Source organism: Thamnophis sirtalis, unplaced genomic scaffold, assembly GCF_051295495.1.
Source record: "Thamnophis sirtalis isolate CommonGarterSnake01/CBP01778 unplaced genomic scaffold, rThaSir2_p1.2 scaffold_1, whole genome shotgun sequence".
In the NCBI taxonomy this organism is placed as follows: Eukaryota; Metazoa; Chordata; class Lepidosauria; order Squamata; family Natricidae; genus Thamnophis; species Thamnophis sirtalis.
Window position 1 is genome coordinate 138,551,102 of NW_028261381.1, and position 20,695 is coordinate 138,571,796.

Sequence of the window (20,695 nt, forward strand, 5' to 3'; positions counted from 1 at the left end):
AGAGGGAGGGAGGGAAGAAAAATATTAGCTTTCCTTTCTTTTTGCAGCTTTCTCTATTTATCAATTAAAATTCTAGTCTGTTTAATAATTGATAATTGTCTATATATACTTCATATGAGACTGACCTATTTTATTAATCTGCACATGTTTACTGGAAAGATTAGAGGTAAAAAGATTTATCCAGGACATTTGCAATCTGGCCACATTATAACTGGAAATATGATTTCATTAATGTGAAGTCTTCAGAATCTTACAACTTACCGACCAAAAGAAAACATAGACTATAAATAGAGCTAAGAATTTACTTTGTATTCTCTTTTGGTAAATCATTCCATCTAGTCTTTGTGTGAGATTTCACTCCTCTGCTTCATTAATTGTTCCTCAGATTAGGTTTCTGCTATCAGGAATGCTCATAACCACAAATTCTTCCACCTTCATCAATAACAAAGCTTTTGTTCTTAAATGTGTAGAAGAATGTGCTTGAATTTTCATTATTACAATTTTAAAAGGTTTGAAGAAATGGTTGTCTGCTAAGTTGCTGTCATGATGTACATTTTTTCATTTGCCCTTAGGAACCAATTGGGCAGCAGTTGATCAACAGTTGATATAAACATTAGTGATAATTTAGCCTAAGACAATAGAATCAGTTCATAATGTTTTCCATATAAGGGGATCTCCTAATATGAGCAGCAATCCTGTACATAATTAAAATGTTGTCTATCATGTTGACTACAACAACCCATGAGAAGGGAAGATAAGCACACATGTGCAAAATTTCAGTTGTATTAAGGTAGCTGTCAGTCTAAATATCAGCATGATCTCAAATAAAAAGTCTGATTTAAACCTTAGTAAGTTGTTGCTTCCTAATCATTAGTAACACAAATCATATACTGCAGATTTTAATAGACTTTATAGAGACAAATAATTTCTCCACCTTTACTGGGAGTAAAGATCCTCAATCTTCCAGGCCAATCGTGGTGGGTTTCAAAATTTTTTAGAACCTCTTCTGTAGGTGTGGCCTGCTTTGTGGGAGTGGCTTGCCGGCCATGTGACCAGGTGAGAGTGGCTTGCTGGCCATGTGACCGGGTGGGAGTGGCTTGCCAGCCATGTGACTGGGTGGGCATGGCCAACTTGTAAAATGTGGTGAAACTCACTTAACAATGCTCTTGCTTAGCAACCAAAATGTTGGCTCAGAAACTCTGGCATTTGAAGCACGCAAGTCTTAAAGCTGTCAAGTTACAAGACCCTTACACCGCTTTAGAAAAAAACCACAGGGGTGTTCAAATTTGACAGCTTTAAGACTTGTGGACTTCAACTCCCAGAATTCCTCCTCTCATTCTTTGTCTTGATGATGTGCAGACTGGCAGGGGGAGGGAAATGGAACCGGTTCTAAATGGCACTGTAGATTTGTGGAACCTCTTCTATAGAAGAGGTTAGAAATGGCAGGAACCCACCCTTGAGGACAATGAACACTCTCACAAAATGTTTGTGTTTTATGTGATCATTTACAAACATTTATGTACCATAAGACAGACAAAGCATTTGATTGCAACCACACCATTTTTTTACTACCGGTTCTGTGGGTATGGCTTGCTGGGCATGGCTTGCTGGGCATGACAGGGGAAAGGTATTGTAAAATCTCCATTCCCACTCCACTCCAGGGGAAGGATACTGCAAAATCCTCATTTCCTCCCAATCAGCTGGGACTCGAGAGGCAGAGAATAGATGGGGGCAGGGCCAGTCAGAGGTGTTATTTACCAGTTCTCTAAAGCAGTGGTCCCCAACCTTTTTATCGCCGCGGACCAGTCAGCCTTTGATAATTTTACCGTGGCCCGCTGAGTGCGCGCAGGGGTAGGGGGGCGTTGTTCACGACGACACATTGATTGTTTATATATCAGATTGTTTTGATTAAAGGCGCAGGAACACTGGGGAGACGTCTTCTGAGCGAGGCGTTTTCTATAGAGCCGCAGGGAGACTGGGGAGACGTCTGCAGGGTCGCAGGTACACGTCAGCTTTGGGCCACACATGCGTACCTGCGCAGGGCTCTCTTCCCTGGAGCCTTTGCGCATGGCCCAGGAGCTTTTGCGCACGGACCAGGAGCCTTTGCGCTGCAGCGATCATGTCCCCCGGCCGCTGCAGCGATCATGTCCCCCGGCCGCTGCAGCAATAATGGCCCCCGGCCGCTGCAGCGATCATGGCCCCCGGCCGCTGCAGCGATCATGGCCCCCGGCCGCTGCAGCGATCATGGCCCCCGGCCGCTGCGCGGCCCGGTGCCAGGTACTCCGCGGACCGGGGGTTGGGGACCACTGCTCTAAAGTACTCAAAATTTCTGCTACCAGTTCTCCAGAACTGGTCAGAATCTGCTGAATACCACCTCTGAACCACACACTATTTTATTTTCTACAAATGCCTTTGGCTTTTACATGAAAACACAGAGGCACTATTAGAAATATAGATCATACCAGTTTCTATCCATTTCTTTATCTCTCTTTTTGCTTTGCAGCATGCTAGTTTCACAGACCTTTTCTTATATAAGGAAATTAAGAAAATAAAATTAGGGAGGACAGAAAAGAATGATGCATATAAAATAACGATCAAAAACCAATATGTTGTTGCCCCTGGATATCACAGCAAAGATCCAAGATGTGAAAATTTCAAAAGTGGTATCGGAGAAGAGTTTATCAAATATCTTTTACTAGAAACAGATTATTTAGTTTACAGTTTCTGTAGCAATGAAATTTCTCAAGAAAAGATGCATGATCACATGGTGGCAGGAGAGACTCACCTGAATTAAGGACTCATCATGATTATTGAACAGTTCTAAATAAACATCCAACTTACTACGCCAGAGGAAAACAGCCAGATCTTATCCCAGATGAAGAGAAAAGAAAGATTGCGATCGTAGAGAGATGTCATAAAATTTGCTCAGAAAGTTGAAAAAACAAAGCCTAAAAAATTGAGGTTATTAGTCTTGTTTAGCTTTGGAAAAGCCAAGGTATTGTGTATATCTTACCTTTTGTTATATAATCATTTCCCCAACAGTCTGTGGACTCCTTGGCTTTATTAGTGATTCTGATAAACACCACTATTTTTCCACCACTATTTTAATCTCACTTGTGGAGGGATTATATTAAAACCTTCCTAACTAGTGTCACAGTCACTAGTACCTAGAATATACCAGTAATGTGAACTGGAATGGGATGGCAGTTAAAATGTCTGCAAAGTATCTCAGAATGCTATCTGTCTCTCTCTCTCTCTCCCTCCATCCCCCTCTCTCCCTCTCCCCTTCTCTCTCTGCATGTAATGGTACAAGACCATTGATATGCTTTCATATACCTCTTTGGTCTAAGCACTGAGAGATGCAGGCATTCTGTGGACAAAGATTGACCACTTATACATTAAACCATAAAGAGCCTTTGAGTTATATAAGGTAGAGAAAACGTGGAGAATATCAGCCTCTCTCAGAATGTTCCTTGGCAGAGCATTTAAAATTCATCTAGGGCTACTTGCCCAATAATTCTCTAAGATATTTACTCAGGCACATCGTTCTCAAATTAAATCGATGGGGTTTTAACAAAGTATTGGCTATTCATTCCATTTTATAAGTAGTCCTGATATAGGACTGAAGTATGAATGAATAGCCTTCTGCCATTTGGTAATGCAGCCCAGCCAGTCTTTTCTTTATAAATAATTCAACATCCTTTGCCTGCTTTAAGCCGTTGGGCAAGAAAAACAGCCAGGGTCTGATAAGCATAAAGCACTTGATCTCCAAGCAGGATTCCACATTCACTTGGATGATGTTTGCCAAAGGCAATAAGCTGCCAATTCCCTCCACTAAAAAACCAATGCAGGAGGGAAGATGGCAGAATAAAAAAAAATTGGATGTGGCGCATTTATATATTCATGAATGCATCCAAAGATGAGGTTTTTCTTTCTGTTTACATGTACACAGAATTATCCTACCCTTTAATACGGAAGCACTTCCAGAGAAGCTCATTATCAAACCTACTGGGGAGAAATAATGTCTCAGATCAAAAATAAATCAGGAAAAAGAGAACAGGCAAACTCATTGCACATGAAAAGAGCTCGAGTCCAAACAATCCTAGGAAAATGAAAAAGTGCTCTGAATGCTGAAATTAGATTGAAGCAGGCACCAGGTAAAGCTCTCCAGGGACCGCACTTCATAAATGGAACACAAGAGCTGAGAACACCCTGTGGCTATAAACACAGGTCATTTGAGATAAATTATTAGACAAAACCCATGGAGGATTAATCCATCACAGGTTATTAAGCTGTACCAGCCCAAAATGGAAAATGTCCAGAAAAAAGGGTATTTTGAAAGTTAGAACCCTTACAGTGAGTGGTACTTTACCTAAAGATTGTACAATCCAAAACTGATTAAAGAATTAAATTGCAAAAATAAATAGAGATGGATGGATGGATGGATGGATGGATGGATGGATGGATGGATGGATGGATGGGAGGGAGGGAGGGAGGGAGGAAAGACAGACAGACAGACAAAAAAGAAGGAAGGAAGGAAGGAAGGAAGGTAGGTAGGTAGGTTTGGTTAGCATCTGAATCAAATACAAAAGTTGACTGATCAGTTTTCCACGCTGTGGTAAAATATTCTGTATTACCCTATGCAAATACGATGTACATTGTTGTTTCCTTTTTGATGCATTTTCTTTTTCAAATCTAACCAAAGCAAGTAATTTCAGTCTTCTATTAAATAAACTTCATGAACTGAAGAAATGGAAATCCTTGGGGAGTAAAACATGACCTTCTATAAATGCAAATGTACATATGTATACAGTGCTTTTTGAAAATCCTTTTCAAAGTCAGATTTGATTTTCAAATACTGTTAGATGGCTTTTATAAAGCAAAAGTTGAGCTTACCTTCCCATTCAGCTTCACAAGATTTCCTACTGTGCCACAAGAAATCTGATATTCGTTAAAATACTGTACATTTCTTTGCAATGAAATTAACAGTAATGAATCTCTAACCTTTTTACTAGCAAGCAACCATTTTTCTGAGTGATGAAAGAACTATATAATTGTACAGCTGGCTTTTACTTTTTCAAGTAGTACTATCCAGATGTATTCATTCAAAAGCTAGTATAAGGCAGATGGCAATTGTCAGCGATATTTCAGTGGTCATTTTAAAACCAGTATACAGTATAGTACATTGCTGAAGGTGAAAAACATTGGATTAGATCCAGAAATGTGGAACTGGATTTGTAGTCAAGCAATGAGGTATCCCGTGACCTCCATTTCTGATTTATAATGGCTTGAGGGTCTACACAGCATGGAATCAACAACTCTCCAGAGGCTGATGAAAATTATCCATTATTGCAACAAATAAAAAAATAATACTACAATAACAGAAAACCATTTATATAGTGATTTGCAGAAACTGAGGTCACCTTTTATATTTGAACAATCAGTGTTCTGCTAAGCTGTGATGCCAGATATAAAATTGTTTAGAAATTTGGGTTTAATATATTTACTATTTTATTTCATATATGAATGTTATTTTAAATGTTAATAATTTTGTCATATGCTATGAAAGCATGTATTGTAAGACCAATTTTAATTAATGCATGATTTTGCTTTCCACCCTTTTTTCTTTTTGCACATATTAGGTAAATAAATATCAGATAGTCTTTAAGGAGTTCTAACAGTGTTTCGCATATTTTATATCCCCATATTTGAGTGATAAAATGGATAGTAAAAGAATATGATCATATCATATTTGGTATCATATCAAAAGCAATTTGGATAATGTTTGTCTTTCATACTTCATCCATCAAGTACAAATTAACCTCTCTTTCAAAACTCAACCAGATTTTGCATGATTCTGACAAGACGGTGCCCTCACACCAATGCAAGTTGCACATAGGTACGGAAAATAATATTGGCCACAATCAAAAAAGTAACATTGTTCTGTGAATTAGTGTAGCATTGCCATTTATTCAGTGTTTTGGTATTTCATGTCGTTCATGTGTATATTTAATCCCACATTTATATATTAGGGAAAGAATGAGAAGGCAAGGATACACAAGGGCAGCTAGGCTTTGTGTCTTCAACCACAATTTAAACAAAATAACTTTTTACTATTTAAAACATAGGCTTTTTGGTCAAACTGCACTTAGAATACAACTTAATGCAACTACATCAACTCATCATTGTAACTGGAATAAGAAATGAAGACAGTGTTAAAATCATCATCAAAATGAAACTTATGCACATTATGTAGAAATAGCTGAATATTCCTATGTAGGATCATACAAGGGCCCTTTTCTGTTATCTCTATATGGACAAAATAGGTACAAAGAAGCCAAAGTTGTAAATTTGTATTCATGTCGGCATATTCTAGGATCAGTCAGTTTTTCTAACCAAACATCACTAATTGTCCCCCCCCCCCCCCCGCCACACACACACAGTATAATGTATTTACAAGCTACAAAATTCTGAAGATTGGAGGATATTAATCTGGCTTCTGATATCATCCTTTACTGGTTATTCCAAATACTAATTTTTGGGCTCACCAATATGTCGTATGTGGCCTGGACTGGAAGTTTTGCTGTTGTTTGCAAATTGATGAACACTTCTTGCAATCCTTCTCGTTGATTGATGAAAGGTGTAGACCTTCTGATTACAATAAAATACTGAATCGAGTCGACCCAGGAAATTAAATTTAGGACAGTTATACAGTAGTTTTCATAGGGTGCATAGAGTTTGCTGCTACAAGATATAATGATGGTCCCTAACTTGGACTAATATTAAACTAATACTGAAAAAACATAACTGGGCAACACAGGTTCTTATTGGCCATTGTTAGAAGAGTATGTTGGATTAAACAGATCTTTGAGATGATCCATGGCAGCTCTTACACTGTTGAATCTGCTGCTTCTAAATCAGGTTGTCAAGGAGACAACAACTACCCCAAATACTGATAACTTAAGGATCTGAAGCCTGATTTCTTCAGTTTATTCTAAGCTGTAGTCTTCTCTTCACAAGAAGATACTTGAATTTCAATACACTTAGATGAGGAGGATGGCATGCCATCTGAATTTCCTTAAAACACAATATTGCGATCCTGTAGTAATATGCAACCCTCCAATTATTTTGTTCCCATGGAAACATCACAAATGTAATTTATTTAACAAAAATGTGCTGAACCTAAGTTAAACATCAATTATATAAATCCACTAATCTTACATACTAAATGTCCGCAACGAAGAGCATTAATTAAACATAGCGATTTTATATTTTTAAAGCAAGGATCTTTAGATGCTTCTAATTAAGTAGTCCATAATGTTCAAACTGAGAAAATCCTGACAAATGCCTGATCATATGTATCCCAAATGTTATTATAATAAGTCGTTGGCTACCTTTTTGTGGTTGGGAACTATGTTTTATAGTTGAGGGAAGGTAAGGGCTATCATGCTATGAGAATAAAGTAAAATAGACCTGAGGATGAAACTGAATTTTCTTTTTTTCCATTTTTGAAGGAAGGAAATTCTTTGTTTGCTAAACATAGATTATAAACATTAGACCAGTGGCCAGAATTCCCCAGCCAGCATTCTGGGAGTTGAAGTCCAGACATCTTCAAGTTGACAAGGTTGAGAAACACTGCATTAGACACTTAGTGTGTATGGATTCACCTAAACTAAGATATAAATCAGTGATGGCGAACCTTTTCGGCACTGAATGCCCAACAGGAACATGCGTGAGGAATGCTGGAAACCCAAAGACCAACTGGCTGGTGTGCATGCATGCACTGGCCACCTGCTCTTTGGGTTTCCAGCACTCCAGTGCGCCCGAAGACCATGTGGTGCATCGGAAACCAGAAGAGCAGCTGGCCAGCTGTTCTTCAGATTTCCGGTGCTCGGGCGCGCATGAAGACCAACTGGCATGCTGGAAACCATAAGAGCAGCTGGTGACGGTGAGCGTGCCCACAGAGAGGCCTCTGCATGCCACCTCTGGCACACATGCCATAGCTTCGCCATCATGGATATAAATGATAGTTGATAATGTACAAAATGCAATGTAAAATGTAAAAAAAAGGCCACATTCCAGCATAATATCCTTTATCACTGCCATGTGCCAAAGAAAGGTTCTCTATGGAAAATAGAAAGGTAATATTTTAAAGAGAGAGGTAATATTTTCATTAAACAGTTTGTTTTGATTTTGTTTTCCCACTTCAAAATGATGGGAAATCATCCTATTAAGTTTCTGACAAGTGCTTCAGTGAATGTTGGGACAATTCTAAGGATAAAAGAGGTTTAAGGGATAGGTAATCTGTGCTGGGGTGGTGGGGGGTGAGAGGGTACAATTTTCCCTGACTGCATTTGTTTCTTTGTTTGAATTTATAAGCCACCCAACTCTAGTGGACTCTTTAAAGCAAGGTATCCAATCTTGGCCACTTTATGACTTGTTGGCTGGAGAAGTCTCCCTGAAGTTGGACAGCCTTGCTTTAAAGTAACTTAGTATATCATTATCATTATTGGATGACCATCACTTCGTTTGGCACCTGAACAGATTTTTTTCTAGCCTCTAAGCATTTCAAGTTTCTGCAGGCCTTCTCCTAAATCAGTTTGCTTGATATATCCTCTTCTTTCTCAGGGTCTGTATTTCCAATCACTTGCAACCTAAGACTTAACAAAGTTTCTGAGTCAGACTGCACGCAAGCTACCCTATGAAGAAAGTAATTTAGTATTGAAAATTGTAATTTTGTATGTCGACTTATTATTCTACTTACTTCATTGTATTTTAAATATATGCTCAGAACCAGATTTTCACATTTTGCTTTTGCAAAAAACTCTTCCATTATGTCTTGATATTTCACTTTCCCCCTGTCCAGTTTTTCTTTACCTAGCTGGAAAAGAAGTTTTAGAGAATGAAAAAAAATCTCAACCACTAATTTCCAGAATTTAGTGGTAAAATATATTAATTTACTACTAATCCTAGTTTCCTCTTTCCCTAGATAGTCCAGAAATTTTGCGGAGTGGAGAGTGGGGAAAGAAATGGAATGGAATGGAATGGAATGGAATAGAATAGAATAGAATAGAATAGAATAGAATAGAATAGAATAACTTTATTTGGCCAAATGTGATTAGACACACAAGGAATTTGTCTCTGATACATAAGTGTACATACAAGCAACAACTGATAAATCATTATCATAATCATAAAGTACAATCATAAATAATAAGATACAACACTCAGTGATAGTCATAGGATACTAAGTAATTAAACAACATACATCATAATAAGATATTAATAAAAACAATCAACATAAATCATGAGATAGAAATAACAAAGTTATAGTCATAAGAAGCTAAAGAAACAGGAAAGATGAAAAGGATAATAGTAATAGTAAATACAGCCTTACTAGGTGGTTTGACATCTCACGGCATAAGATGGTGTTGTGGAAATTAGTTGTTTAGCACAATGATAGCATGGGGGTATTTTTTTTTCTTTTATACAACATGTGAATGCAAATGTGGAAGATGATCTGAGAGGAAAATTAAATGCACATTCCAGTCTAATAATTCGTTTTATGAAAACTTTAAAACTAATGTTTCATATGTGTAAATAGCACTAAAACACCTGCCCTATGATTTCTTTTAAATGAACAAGTCTTCATGTATTAATTGTATAAATTATATTTTCTGTTTTGAAAAAATTAAATTTAGTTCTTCCAAACCTGGAGGCTCCTGTACAAATCTCCTGCTTGCATTTTTAAACTGAAGATCACTTGGCTGCTCAAGGAAAAAGAAACTGGGCTAGATAGGCTTTCAACAGGTTCATTTAGGATAATAGAAATGGAGGACACTATACTAAACTCCAGAAAAGTAGAGGCGCCTTAGGCAAAATGGTAGCCTGAAGCAGAGTCGCGAAGGAACGGACAAAAGTAAAGAGATTGTAAATAAGTACTGAAGGGGGCAAGCTATACAGAATTGCTAAGTAACATTTTCCCTTCTACCTCCTACAGCCATCAAGAGACTGTTGAAGCGTCTATTAACTCTGTTGTGGAAAAAGCCTAGAGTTTAACTTCAGGGGCACAAATGCACTATAGTAGCAAATGATCCATTAGATGGTCTCATTTTTGTCTACAGTAAAGAGTCCAACTGAGTTGTGTTTCTGAGTCTTCTGCTGACTAAACCAATTCCCGAATAAGTGAAGTTTCTGAAGAGTTGACAGTTATTGCCAAATTCTGGTCTGAAACCTAATGTATCACTTTGGCCCAAAAGAATGTTTGTTTGGCCCTGGATACGGGCAGTTGGTAGACAATTTTACTCCAAGGCTAGTAAGCCTGTGTAGGACTACCAGACATCCAATAAAAGGAAGACGTGTCCTTTTTATTTCTACCTACCTCCATCTGGCAGGCATAGTCTTAAAATCAAATATTATCTGGCTTTTGGAGCATCTCTCTCTCTCAAGCAGCTTTTTTTTCTATTAGGCAGCACTTTCCTAATAAGTGCTAATTGCGAGTTAACAAGCTCTGAGCAGTGACCCTAATTAATTGATTATTACCTTCAGGCTGGCTTGCATTGCTGCCTGAAATTGACAGGACCTTAATTAGTCACCAACTGAAAGCTTTTACCACCTAACCAGGAACACCATAGGCAAACAATTGAAGCTAGCACATTCTTCACAGTGTATTCCCACTGTGTGACTGTTTACTCACTTGTAATCCCTTCCCCTTCAATAAATGTAGAGCAATTATTAAATAATCATGTGTCCTCCTTTTCCCTCCTTTGTTCTCCTTTCTAATTGTCCTTGTTCTCCTTTGTCTCTTCAAATATCTGGGTAGACAGGCCTACTTTATAGACTAACCCAACTTCATATTAGCCCACAGATAGTGGCAATGGGGTTGTTCATAATTTTACAGTGCAATGACTTGTGTTAGCATGCTTCTAGACACTTCTTTGATTCTTAGTTCAGATTTTGTTGGTATCCTACCTTGACTATAAAGTTTTAAAATCTCATTTTGAAGGGAGCCATTGGCAAGCTTAAATTAACTATATATGGGTGATGTAGTATGGGTGAGGCCTCTAAAGCTAATGTAGCATGTAGTGCATGGAAATATAACGTTTCTTGAGAGGTGGCAATGGTATCTATACAAAGGACGAAAAATCCAAGCTAAAAATTAAAATAGATTACTTTGGAAATGACCACCAAAGAAAATCAAGGAGAGAAACAACCTAGAACTAAGAAGAAAAGATTGATAAAAAACCCAGCTAGTATTCAACAAGGCACAAAAAGGTGGGGAAACAGCAAACCAAGGTAGGAATAAACAAATTATATATTTCCTAGCCCACCCTATTTCTCACAGAGCTGTAAGTACCCCTTTACCTAAAAACAAGCTTGCTATCTTGAAAAAGAAGACTCCACATCCTCTCCAAAGTAGGTTGAGAAACGACAACACTTGCCAACTCCATATTGCCCAACAAGGTTTGATATAACGCTAGTTGCCATCAGCCATACTATATTGCAGGGAACAGAAAGGAAAGTTTTGCCCCACAAAAATTCTTTTTTCTAAATGACATTCAATTTAAACTTGATAAGCTCATTCAAGCTCTAACAATGCCTGGTGCTAGTAGTTGCCATATCACATCTAATAATGGGAAATGTTCTACTAAAAACAGTCTGGAAATAAAACTTGAGTGCTTCAAAGGATCATGCTCTGCTGTTTATCCCTTTAAATAGCTTGTTGGCCAAGAATTCTGCGCATAAGAAAGCGGTAATAAATCTGCCAAGCAAGCTTCTAAACTGTCATCCCAAGCTCATAGATCTGGATATATTTCATTTCTGCCTAGTTTACTAGGGTTTAAAAGAATCTTGTTCATAAATCATGCAATGTACAGAAGATGTTTAGAATGGCAGACTATTCAACAAAAATAGTGTTTTCTCTTCCAGAATTTTAAAGATGCTCCAATCCAGCCTGATTCAGCTGCACTCTCCCCACTTGCTTGAGGCTACAGCCTTCTATTTAGAAGATAATTACTACAGAAACCAATGCTTCAGTGTAGAGATAATTTTTCTCTCCTCCAATGACTCATTGTTATGCTCAGTTAACAGATCTTCAGAATAGATTCCTGATTTTAAAACAAACATCTCCATCGACATCGCTTAGACCTACTGGACAACAACTTAGAGGAGAGTATAACTTCCAACTTTCATGTTCCAAGAAGATGAAATTATCCCTATAGGCTCACACCTACAACAAGATTCAAGAATTAAGCCAGTATAGAATTTCTCTCACCTCTGATATTGACCCAGATTTGGATTCTGATATACAAACTAATTTATTATATAATAATGAACTATCACTCCATCTATTTAGAGGAAAGCTATTATTTCACTTCTCAGTTTTAATTCTTAAAATTTACTTAAAAGACTGACAATAATGTAGACCTGTGATGGCAAATCTATGCCACGTGTGCCACAGGTGGCATGTGGAGGCACTTCTGAGGGCACACGAGGCATTGCCCTGTTAGCTCCAGTATGCATACGCACGCTGGTCAGCTAATTTTTGGCTGTTTTTCACCCTCTGGAGAGCAAAGAACTGCCCAATGCGCAAACCGGAAGTCTGTTCCTGAACTTCCAGTTTGCGCGTTGGGCCGTTTTCACTCTCCGGAGGCTTCAGGGAAGCCTCCTAAACCCTCCAGAGGAAGAAAAATGGGTTCACCAACAAAAGGGCGAACAACAAAACCGCGCCCAACTAACCCTAACCCTAACCCTAACCCTAACCCTAACCCTACAAAACCGCGTGTTCTAAAGCACTCAGACGAATGAGCACTGAATCGCGCTGACAACAGCACGGCGACAGAAGCGCGCTGTAAAACTAAACCTAACCCTAAACCTAACCCTAAAAACGTTACTCTAACCCTAACCCTAAACGTAACGCTAACCCTAACCCTAAACTTAACGCTAAACCTAACCCAAAACCTAATGCTAAACCTAACGCTAACGCTAACCCTAACGCTAACCCTAACCCTTACCTTAAGTTAAATCGGCTTTCTGTTGACGCACTGTTGTAAAGCACCCTTCTGTCTCCACGCTGTTGTCGCTGCACTGTTGTCGGCGCGTTGATGTCGCGGTTTTAGCAACACGATTTTGTCGGCCCGCTTTTGTCGTGCCACGGAAAAATGGCCCAATGGGCAACCGTGAATTTGACAAATGGGCCATTTTTGGAGGGCTTCCGGGTGGGCAGGGAAGGCTGTTTTCCCCCTCCTCAGGCTCCTAGAAACCCTCTGGAGCTTTGGGAAAGTGAATAACGGGCCTTCCAGTCCAACTGGAAGTCGGCAAATGGGCTGTTTCCTGCCTCCAGAGAACCTCCGGGGGGGGGGGGGGGGAAGGCCTTTTTTTTGCAAAAAATGGGTCTACCGTGCCATCCTGTGGCAAAAGCGGGGAGAGCACAGGGGGGTCAAACATGCATGTGCAGGGGAGGGCACATAAAATTATGAGTGTGGGGCAGGCGCACACACAACCCCCCATCTGTGCTCCCCCTGCTTTTGGCACACAATGGCAAAAAGGTTAGCCATCACTGACCTAGACCTTCCTAATCAATCTCTACATACCCGTTGATGCTCTCAGCACTGATGAAGCTAATCATAAAATGAGAAAGGGGTCACCAAACACTCAGAAGCTGCTTATAGATGATCTAGAAGAGAGGGAACATTAAACTTCAAGAGCTACATTACAAAAATGAAATCAGGCTAATATATAACAGCATAACAGAGTTGGAAGGCACTTTGAGTCTGTCATCTGCACCTCTATAACTGTCAGACACAGACTTCAGAGGATAATCAGAACTGCAGAAAAAACAATTGCTGCCAACCTGCCTTCCATTGTGGACCTGTACACTGCAAGAGTCAAAAAGAGGGCCGTGAAAATATTTACAGACTCCTCACACTGGCTAATTGTTCTCACTGTCAGGAAATTTCCCCTTAGTTCTAGGTTGCTTCTCTCCTTGATTAGATTCCATCCTTTGCTTCTTGTTGTGCCTTCTGGTGCTTTGGAAACACTCTTCATTCAGGATGTCTGGCTGGAAGATACAAAAAGATGCTATATTCATTATGTGTATGTTCTTGTGATTCAGGACAGGTGGAAACCATCAAACATCTCTATGATGGTTCTGTATTGTCAATTTTATGTTAAATCTTGAGATGCCCAAAATGCTGCACTCCTGACCAGCAAAACAGGATACAACAATCAACACTGTAAACAACTTCTGCTATCCAACATCAACCCTGAAATGACACACAAAGTAGACAGATTCTGCATGGCAGATGCAAAATCAGGCAAAGAATAATTAGGAACAATTGAGCCTAATTGAGTCTAGATAATCAGAAACAGCTCAGGGTCAGAATTGGAGCATTGGCTATTTTTTAACTTTATGCTTTGGTGTGTCCATGCCATCCATTATTATACTATATTTTTTCAGATTTGACAGGGATCTGTAAGATCATTTGGGGTAATTTTATTGTTTTATCTACAATATATTTATATTTTCTATTGCTATTTCAATGTTTATATTAGCTGGATTGCTAACGTTCATATATTTTCTCCTTTGCTCCCTTTTGTAGCCTAAGCACATCCCATAGCATATTTTCCTTTAATGTGTGTATTGTATTTTAGCCAAAATTCTTTGTTGGTATTCTTTCCTAATTATCCTGATATTGTCAATTTGGTTTTGGACATCTGAATATCAATTCCCTTATGCTGGTTAATGACCACAACTGCTATTTCTTTCTAGTGTAGAACTGGGTACCTCATTCCTCAATTGGAAGCCTAAGTTTCCTAAAATCATTCGTTCCAGTTCAGTATATCAAAGCCTTCTTGACCTCTTCATTTGGATTAAATCTGTCAAATTTGCTCAACCAGAAGAAAACGTCCTCTTCTTCCCATACCAGGCTGAGCAGCAGTTCCCTAAGTGTGAACTTTATTCCCAGTAAAGATGCTACCCGCTCGAACAAGTAGCAGCGGCTGACACCTGTGGAAGGTAATATGCCTGCCTTTCAGTTGACTAAACCGCTTATCAGATCAAAACAAACATGCTCTTGTATCCGACGACCATAGATAATTTGACGCGGGCGTCCCAGACGAGCCGTCTGCTGCCAGAAAGGAAGCCTGCTTCCGGGGGCGGGGGACACTCACGACTGCATCAGTCAGTAGGTGGTGGGAAGAAGCCCCCCCCCCCTTCTCTTCCTCGCAGCATCCCTGGAAGGAGCGGCCGCTCGCCGGCTTCTCTTGGCTCTTCCGCACTCTGAGCCTCCGCGGGGAGGGGCGTGACCAACTCGGGGCGCGCGGACAGACAGGCAGGACTCCACGCGCGGCTTTTTCCCCTCGCCGAGACTGGAGCCTTGGCGTCGGTCCTGCGGGCGCTGGTGCCGTCGCCTGGCCAGCTTGCCGGCGGAACATGTTCCCAGAAAGCTGATTGCAGCCGGGCAGTCGCGACGGCACTGCCGCCGCCATCCCAGTGAGCTGGAATTGGTAACGCGCCCCAAGTTGGTCCTGCGGGAGGCCGCTCCCCAGCAATCCAGAGAGGCGTCCGGGCCGGGCGGCGGCGATAGCGGCCTCGCTGCCACCTTTACCCTCATCTCGACCACCACCAGTAGCAGCAGCAGCAGCTCTGACTCCCACAGCACCATGGACCTCTCCTTCATGGCCGCGCAGGTAATTGGACCCCCGTGGCGCGATTAGTGGCCTCCGTCGGTCGGCCGAAGGGCGCTTCCTTGGGCTCGCTCTTCCTCCCGCCCTTCGTGGATGTTTGGCAGGGTAGCGAAAGAGGAGAGGAGCTGCCCGAGCTTTGACTCGGTTCCAGGCGAGGATGCCTTCGGGTGGGAAAGAAAGCTGGCAATTGCACAAAGCTGGATGTTTCCGATGCCAGTGATGGCTTCTGCATATTTCAGACTCGGGGATTGTGTGTCCTTTTCTGGGGAAAACGGGGGTCCCGTAATTTTTTTTTTTAAAAAAAACCTGTTAATTAAGTTATGTTAATTAATTTAAATCACTGAATGTGGGAGGAGATGGTGGGGGGAACCAAATGACAGGTGGGTTTTGAATGAAAAATGTCCCTTTTAAAATACTTCGCCTAAAGAAGGGTATAAATGGATGTCTGTTTAGCTGGGCAAATAAATTACGCTGCTACTACTATACTATTGTTTGGTACCGCTGAAAGCCTGATAAATAAAGAGTACTTTGATTATCTTGGGTAGCATGGATAACTTGGATAGAGTGGCTTGAGTAACCTTTCGCAGGGCAGATCATCTGGAAGAAAAATCTACCTGGTCACTAATAGTTGACAGCAATTTAATCAACAACACAATCAATCCACCTTTAGGGAGGGGGAAAATATCCTAAACTTTCTAAATGTCTGTCACTAGAAATATGTAAATGTATATCAACATGTAGGGAATGTGAAATTCTGGCAGATGTAGTCTGAATTCGGAGCGCTGACCATTTTTGAGAAGTAAAACTACTATCTTACTTCCCTGTCTTACACAAAAGAGTAAAGCATAAGTAAAGGATTAACGCTTAATTTTCTTAGGCGAAAGAGAAAAATAACCATATGTTAATTAATTATATATTTCACCAGATGGTCTGCTGGTTGACCTCAATGCCTACTGACTGAAGAATAATTTCCTATTCTAGTCTTCCCAATATGGTACATTTCAGGCATGCTGTGCTTGCTCTCCTATGATCACCATCTAGCATTTCCTTGCTACCCTCCAGAACGATTGCACTACAGCTCCATTTATTTTCCTAGCTAGAATGGCTGGAGGTTAACAAAGGCAGTAATAGTTCCATCCTATCTACAGGGCATCAGATTGAGAACAGACATGTTTGTTTCTTACCAAAGAAAGTTTGGTAAAGACCAAATAAATGAGTGTGTGTGCCCTCTTGAAAAGGCCTTCTGTATATTTCCCAGTATCCTCTTTAGTTGAAGGAGAGGGAAAAATCCATTTAACAGCAACAAAAACAAAGATCTAATCAATTTTTGTTTTGTTCTGTTCCTCCCTACTCTGTTTCCAGGCAAAATGAGCCTTTAGACTTTATTTCAAAAATGTGTTTGAAAGCTTAATTGGGAGTTGCAGCAAACAGAAGTTGTGTAATTGGACATTTCAAGCAAGGTTTCTTTGTTTTTAAAAATAGGATAGTAGCAATAGGGCTGAAAATACTGCTGGTTGGATTATTTTTAGTTCGCAAAGCTTCAAATTTCTGCTGGGTGATTCCATGTTAATTCAAATTAGATTGCCTTACAGATGGATGTAATATGTTTCTTGTGATGAGACATCATGCTTGAAAAATGCATTAACTTGTTTTATTAAAAGTCATGAAAATGGCATCTACTTCAGCAGGCAGTTTTTTAATTAATATGTATAAATTTTACTAACAATGAGAGCAGAAAGGATTTTATCCAGAAGACAGTATGAATTTTGTCCTGAGATAAATGTCTTCACCATGAATGTTCATGTTTAAATATTTCAGTTTCTTTTCTATCATATACTCAAATATTGACATTTCCATTTTCAAATACTTTTATAGCTAGATCACTTTAAATAGTAATAAATAAGTATAAATTCTTTGTATTTTCTGAAAGCTATGTGACGCAGTCTTGAAATGTAACATAAATCTGACATGGCTTCTTCCTTTATTTTTAATCGTTATTAAAAATGTCATTTTTGTGTAAAAAGGATATGTTTAAAATCAGAAAGATTGATTTTAAAATTTGATACAAACTTGAACAGTTCTACTTTCAGATAACAATTATATGAGGTGAATTGACGAAATAAGAGTTAAGTTGGCATAGCTTGATCATAGGTGTTATGTTGTTTCTGTCAAGGTATTTAACTGTGTTGAGTAAAATATTATACAGTAAACTATTTCCATTCAATGATCCTCTTTTTAAAATTCCATTTCACTCCCTGTTTAACAGCCAGTCAGAATTCCATAATTGTTGAGCAATCTTTGTTCTTATTAGTGACTATTAAAAGTTATGATGGACTTCTCTGGGATTATTTAGAACCCAGATTCAAAGTCCCCCCCCCCAAGTCATGTGACCACACATCAGACACTCAGCATCCAACCTCCATTTAAAGCTATTTACAATATTCCGTGGTCACATTACCATGTTTTACCACAATTTCACTGAAAACCGGCATTTTGTTTCCGTTTTCAACTAAATAAGCCCATAGCAAACTATTGATTCAGTTAATGATTGCCTTGTTTGCTTTCTAACCACTGTGTTTAATGATCACTGCAAAAATGGTCATAAAATCAGGTTGGTCACATGGATGATTAGATTTATGATCATCACAACTTACAACCGTAAAAGGCAAATTGTCATAACATGACACCAGTATGTTGTTGGTTGTTTTCCCTATAGATTTTCTTTGTTCTCCTGCAAACCTTGAAATTTTATCAAATCAGCTAATAAATCTGTCTTACTTCTGGTAAAATGTTTTAGCAACATAAACATTGTAAACTGAGAGTCAATGTGATGCATTAATTAAAATGTTAGAGTAGGATTGTGGTAAACCAAGTCTTAATCCACAGAAGATCAATGAGGGATTTTGGTCCAGTCACTTTTTCTCTGCCCAACCTACTTCCCAGGGTTGTTATAGAGAAAAATGGAAGAAAAGAGTATACCAATGTGGACTAGTGGTTAAGGCACAAGCTAGATATCAGGAAACTGAGTACTAGTCTCATTTTTGACATGGAAGCCAACTCTCTCTTAGCCTAACTTTCTCTTTTAGCCCAACTCTCCTAAAAGAGTTGTTGTTGGAAAAATAGGAGGCGGAAGGAGCATTATTTGTGTTTTCTACCTTGTTATTATAAAGTAATAACAATGGGATAAAAATCTAATAAATAAATAAGTGGGATATATTGTAAATTTAATAAGTAAACTCTTTAAAACTTATTCCCCTTTAGCAGTTTGCACATAAAATCCTTTTTGAATCTTGCAAGTAATTTAAATTGGTCTTTTTAAATTAATCATTTATTCCAAGAAGATTTTGGGAGTCAGCATAGGATTTTGTTAGCATTATGCGTTTTGTTAAGTAATTTTCATTTTCTTTGTTGTTCATCATAATTTCTTCACCATTCTAAATCTACCAAGATTGGAGTGAATTATAAATTGTGTTGATCATAGCAATATATAGTTCTTATCACCAGTAAATCTTAGACTGTAAGTTGAGACCATTATTGAGTTTCTTATAGTTTTGGTTATTTGGGAGGAATGCGGGAGAAAGAATACTATTCCTCTTTGACGTGAAAGCTTCTCTCTATTTCCAACCTGTGAATATTTTCAGTTATGTTGATTGCTTAGGAACAACATCGTTAGATATCTTGGACTTCAGTTTTGATTATCTCACATGTGCAATGGAAAGAGATCATGGAAAGCATCTGGAGAAGAGTGAGTTACTTTTCAAAGGCAATTTTGGGGTAGATGTGGCTTGCATGCAGTTTTAGTTAAGGAAGAACCCAGAGTGGCTGGAGCTGCATCATGTATTTTAGGGCAGGTTTTTTTTAACATGACACTTACTCTGGTGATTATAATAAGCTTTATCATGTTTTGCACTCCAAACCTACAGGAAATTTTGCAACTGATTTTGGGAGAAAAATCCAGATTGAAGCATTCTTAATAGATTGTCCATCTTCCACTTAAAGGAATCCAGTGAGATGATCTCACCAATTCTTTTGCTGTCTGGTTCAATACTTTTTAGCTAATATTCAACTGGATGAATACCTCTTGAATAAAGGTTATCTTTCTTATGAAAGTAATCTACCATGTTTCCCCGAAATAAGCCAGGGTCTTACTTTCTTTTTACCTCAAAAATAAGCACTTGGCTTTATTTTTGGAGAGGTATTATTTTTGAGGTGCAGGAGGGAGCAAGCGTGGTCAACTCATGGCTGCTGCTGTGTTGCAATATTTTTGAGGAGGGCTTATTTTTGGGGGATGGCTTATTTTAGCGCATGCACTCAAAAGCCCAATTGGGCTTATTATTCAGGGAGGTCTTATTTTTAGGGAAACTGGGTAACATTTTCCCCTCCTCAGTAGAAGATTGAACATTATTCTGTACAGCCGAGGTCTAATGTTAAAAAACTAGTCTAAATGATTTCTTGTGTGTAATATAACTTTTTGTTATTCTCCCCCCCTCTTTTGTCTGTTTGCATGTGCATTCCATCTCTTTTTTCTTTTTTGCTTCTCTCTAATGTATATATTAAAACAATCAAACAAATAATATAACCAGAAACAGCATTACTCTCAGGCAGAGGATTTATTGGTAATCCAGTTCAAAAGCTACTACATCACTTTGTCTTTACAATGCAAATCCATTAATCATATTTTAGCCTCGTGTTGCACAAATGTAGCCTGTGTATGATTTAGTGTGTGAATATTGAACCCAGAAAAGTAGATTGCTTAATCAGCCAAGAAACAAAGATTAATCATGCAGTGCAAATGTAGTTTGTATATTTTAATCAGGAACTTTCTGAAGAGGTTCCATGGCTAAGAATACTAAAAATTGGTTAATTGGTGTAGATATAATTTTAGATAGTGAAATACGTTGAAAAATAAAATACATTGAAAAACTTTTTCAATGGAGCTACTTTTCAATATGTCTAAGCCTTTATCCAAGCCATAGTCCCAATAAGGCACGCTGCAATGAAAATATAT

At 38.9% G+C, this 20,695-nt stretch overlaps 1 protein-coding gene across 1 annotated transcript in view; it reads left to right on the top strand.

Moving 5' to 3' along the window:
* Positions 1-15,219: 15,219 nt before the first annotated feature.
* CUNH14orf132 (chromosome unknown C14orf132 homolog) overlaps positions 15,220-20,695 on the top strand; it is a 29,967-nt gene continuing 24,491 nt past the window's right edge. The window contains exon 1 of the mRNA XM_014055570.2: positions 15,220-15,690. Coding sequence (XP_013911045.1) covers positions 15,664-15,690 — 27 coding nt within the window. The 5' untranslated portion in view covers positions 15,220-15,663. The remainder of the gene's footprint in view (positions 15,691-20,695) is intronic.